General features: G+C 40.7%; 1 protein-coding gene across 1 annotated transcript in view; it reads left to right on the forward strand.

Moving 5' to 3' along the window:
• Positions 1 to 4,944, forward strand: part of ZDHHC17 (zinc finger DHHC-type containing 17) — a 127,260-nt gene that overhangs the window by 52,543 nt on the left and 69,773 nt on the right. The window contains exons 5-6 of the mRNA XM_026648817.1: positions 2,194 to 2,258; positions 2,903 to 3,065. Coding sequence (XP_026504602.1) covers positions 2,194 to 2,258; positions 2,903 to 3,065 — 228 coding nt within the window. The remainder of the gene's footprint in view (positions 1 to 2,193; positions 2,259 to 2,902; positions 3,066 to 4,944) is intronic.

Here is a 4,944-nt window from a genome sequence, read left to right on the forward strand (position 1 = left end):
GGGGGGGGAGGCAGGCAACAGGCAAGCAGGGCTCTGTGCTTCACTAGTACTATGGGAAAGCTTTTATCAGTTTCGCTAGCAGAAAGTGAAATTGACAAGAGCTTTTTGGACAAACAGTCAAGGCGCCAACATTACAATTTTCCTGTTGGAAAAACAAAATTTTCATATGGAAAACGTCAGTTTTGCAAAAGGGCATTTTTAGCCAGAAATTTTTGACTGTTTCTAGCTGACTGGCATATATTAATCCAGTTGATGGCCTTCAGACCCTTTTAGAATGCTTTGATGCCATGCAAATTGAGATATACCCTCTTTGCAGTTAACCTAGAAAGCATAGCTGATAATAAACATAACTATAGAATACTAAGTATTAAAATTGCCAACATTTACTTAGGAGCTACCATTCATACTGGACAAGTTGGACACCACCTATCACAGATACAAAAAGGGAAATTAGGTTGTTTGAATAACACGTTTCTTATGGTGCAGTTGTAATGAATTTAAGGCAGCCCACGTTCAAGAATTGAAGGAAAATTAGTTACAATAATGTCAAACAGCCCTAGTGGCTCAAAACCAATAATATAATTTATTTGGTGATGTTACCAAACCAAAAATATTACAGGAATTGGGCTGGGGATCAAGTAACTAGTTGGCCATGATACTTAAACTTTTTGTTGTTTTGTTTTGTTTTGTTTTGTTTTTTGTTTTATAAGTGTCAGCCAGGCTCCAGACATTGCAGAAAGTCAGTCAGTCATTCTTCTAAGCAAATAACTTGTTCAGATTTACATGAGAGAGAGAATATAACCAGTGATCTATGATATGTATTCCAGGGGTGTTATGTGTGGGCATATGTACACATAATATATATTTTGTTTAAAAAAGTAATTGTTTTGTTGTTGGATATAACATCCTTTTCTTACCAATAAAGTTATTAAAAGCAGAATGAGGAGAAAAATAAGGTATTTTAAGTATTCAGAAAATAAAAAGCTGCTAATATACAAAAATGAAAGCATGTTTTTACTACCCATTTAATGGTTGTCCAAAATAATTAAACGCAAATACTTTACACTTTGCCAGCATTTATCATTCTGAGAACCTAACATTGTCACTAACTACATTCTGTTGCCTCATTCATTTCATCTAGCTAAAATATGTTATAACATGGTAATGTTTAGAATTGTCATATTTAAAAATTTCCTTGTAAGGATTCTTTCTGCCAGTTAAAACCATTCTCAAGTGCACTTTACTGCAATATCACTTTTTTATGGACTTGCTCACTAATTTTACAGTTAAATATGTTACTTGTGCCAGTATTCCTCAACACTAGTTAATACAAATATCCTGGAGGAGAGAAGGTTAATTCAATACTGATTTTTGTGGATACAAAACCTGGAGTTGTAAATACAAATGATGTACTAAAATGCAGAAGTGCTTGATTATGCTTCCTGCAAGTGTTCGTCAAATCTTAAATATTAGGGCATTATCTTATTTATGCCAGGCACAGAGATGAAAAAAGGTCTCTTGCTCCCAGGTTTCACATGGCACAACTTGATTATATTTTGTTTTCTTGTGAAGCATCAGTTTGGCTATGTCTGTACTGCACTGCAATATGGACTATGGGCTGTGAATTGCAGCACCCGCCAAAGAGTTGTTCTGTTATTCACCCGTGTGGTCACTGTTGGCGTGAACTAAAAAGTACCTGGTTTGTATTAATGAAGGCCTTTCCAGACCAGTGCTATGTTAATGCAAACTAGGTACACCTCTACCTCGATATAATGCTGTCCTCTGGAGCCAAAAAATCTTACTGTGTTATAGGTGAAACCGCATTATATCGAACTTGCTTTGATCCATCAGAACGCGCAGCCCCGCCCCTCCGGAGCACTGCTTTACTGCGTTATATCCAAATTCGTGTTATATCGGGTCGCGTTATATAGGGGTAGAGGTGTATCTTTTGCTTTGCACCAGCAGAGTTTATGGGGCAGTTACAGCACAGCACTTCAGTGCACTCTGCAGTTCATACCCCTGTGGTCCTAGTTGTGGGGCTGTGTAGACAAGCCCTCGGTGTATACACTGAATATTGGATACCAGACTTAAATGACCAATATCTGATCCAGGAAGGCAAATCTTGTTTTCCTATAGTATACTGAAATTTTAGCATTTTTTTACTTACCTCACTAATGCTTTTCTTTTTATCAGGATGTAGATATGATGGATCAAAATGGAATGACACCTTTAATGTGGGCAGCTTACAGAACACATAGGTAATAAACTCATTATAATATAGACCTGTTCAAAGCACTCTGCCTTAGTCAGACAATATAAAACACAAAGACAAACAAGTCACTGTCTTTTTAGCTAGCTAAATTATTCCCACAATGCCATCAAACCTACTATAATTTGCCTGATTTATGACAATTAGTGAAGAAGAGAGGACATTGGTTTGACATTATTACTGTGTTTTCTTCCTTCTCCCTCCTCTGCTTCTCCTTCTTCTATAGGAGTTGTGTGATGATGAGGAACGAGAAAAGTTTCGTACCCTCACTGCTATGCATCAAATACGTAGACATTTGCATGGTATTACATGTTTGTAATGATACTGTCACTTTTCTGTGATACATGGGAAAATAAGAATTTATATGAAAATATGTGCTCTACTACCATCTAGAAGAAACTTTGTTACACTTATTGATTAATTTATAGCCCTGTGCAGATTCCATTGGATTCAAAAGTAGTTTTATAATTTATTTCAGTGGGAGCAGAATTGGCCATTAGTACTTAACACTATAAAAAAGGGGTGTTCTGAGTTGGTACACTCAGATACTTAAGTAGATCAAACTCATGGACAAACAAAGTCCATTGTGATTTTTAATTCTTTATAGATCTAACCAAGCTTTTATTTTTCTAGTGTGGATCCAACTCGATTGCTGCTTACTTTTAATGTTTCCATTAATCTTGGGGACAAATATCACAAAAATACAGCACTACATTGGGCTGTGCTAGCAGGAAATACTACAGTCATTAGTCTTCTACTAGAAGCTGGAGCTAATGTTGATGCCCAAAATATCAAGGTAAACATTTTAATCTTTTATTATAAGTGATGTACAGTAATACAGAAATAACTTAAAATCTATGACTCTTGATTATTACTAGAAGTTAGATAATTGCTAGGAGGTGATGTGGGGTCATGATGATACTGAGCAAACTATGCAACTATATTGTTTAAATTTGGGACCCACTTTTCAGCAAGAGTGGCCCATACTCTCTAATTCTGCAACTGCAAAAATACATTTGTGAGGATGTGTATCTGCAAAAACACATAAGCAATTGTTTTGTCCACTCAAAAATGTGCACCTCAGTTTTTGTGGGAGCATATGCTTCTGAGTATAAAATTGGAAGACTGCGACTGAAAATTTAAGCTTGCTAAAAGTTTTGGGGTGATTTGAAGTGTGGGATGTTTGCTGTTTTCTGGAAAGAGGACAGAAGCTCCAATTTGCCACCATCTCACAAGGCAGTCAGAATGTTCCATAACTACAGAATATTGGTTAAAGGAAAATAATTGTCTCACTTCTTCCATGTGACTAAGTTTTGCTTGATGGTAGGGATGGGGTGGCGTCATCAGGGAACCACTTACAGTTCTGTGGTTTAGCATTAGAACAGCCAAGTAGCTGCTCCAACTTATGCCACTGGCACAAAGTCCCTATGTCTGCACTGAAATAAAAGACCCATGGCACAGCCATGGCTGGCCTGGGTCAGCTGGCTCAGGCTGCGGGGCTATAAAACTCTGATGTAGATGTTTGGGCTCAGACTGGAGTCTGGGTTCCAAGACCCCCTTGAGGGGGGTGGGTCTCAGAGCTCAGGCTCCAGCCTGAGCCTGAACATCTACACTGCTATTTTTAGTCCCCGAACCTGAGCTGTGCAAGCCAGAGTCAGCTAACCTGGGCTCTGAGACTGTACCACCGTTTTGTTATTGCAGTGTACCCTAAGGGATCAGTAGATGATTGGAATAATGGAGCTGCAACACCTCAGCCATTTACCAGCACACCCTGTTATGCTAGAGTAGTGGCCGTTGGCATAAAAGCAGGCTCTACTGCTTGTGCATGCCAGACGTGTGTTCATCTCCATAAGGGGGATTCTCCATTGGCCATTTTTAGCTTGAATTCTGGATGGCATAATAAGGATGGACAGACTGGAGAACCCAGCCCGATATTTGCAATTATAACATACTGCATGTGGTATAGGTCAGTTAATTTGTTATATGGGTTCACTCAAGGTGATCAAGGCATTTGTCTTATGTTGTCAGCCGCAGAGGTAATCAACTTATGAACTTCAAGTAATGTACATATTTTATTTGAATTCACACAGTATTGTTAAGGATATCCATTTTCTTGGCCCGTGTGGGTCAGACCCACAAGCAAGTGCAATATAAGTTTAAAGCAATTGAAGCTGTGTTATTGCATTCTAGACAGTCACAAATCTTGGTGATCTTGAATGAAAATTCATAAAGTCTACGTTGCTTTTTTGTGCTTTGAACCAAAGCAGCTAGCCCAGGGGCGGGCAAACTTTTTGGCCTAAGGGCCGCATCGGGTTTCTGAAATTGTATGGAGGGCCGATTAGGGGAGGCTGTGCCTCCCCAAACAGCCAGGTGTGGCCCGGCCCCCGCCCCCTATCTGACCCCCACCCCGCTTCTTGCCTCCCGATGGCCCCCCCGGGGATCTCTGCCCCATCCAACCCCCCCATTCCCTGACGGCCCCCCGGGGACCCCTGCCCCATCCACCCCCCTGCTCTCTGTCCCCTGCCTTCCCCCAGACCTCCTGCCCCATCCAACCTCCCCACTCCTTCCTGACTGCCCCCCAGGACCCCTGCTCCCATTCAACCCCCCTGTTCCCCGCCCTCTGACCGCCCCGACCCCTATCCACACCTCCACCCCCTGAACTCCCCTGCCCCCTA

Source organism: Terrapene carolina, unplaced genomic scaffold (genome assembly GCF_002925995.2).
Source record: "Terrapene carolina triunguis isolate 2854851 unplaced genomic scaffold, T_m_triunguis-2.0 Scaffold68, whole genome shotgun sequence".
NCBI lineage: Eukaryota > Metazoa > Chordata > Testudines > Emydidae > Terrapene > Terrapene triunguis.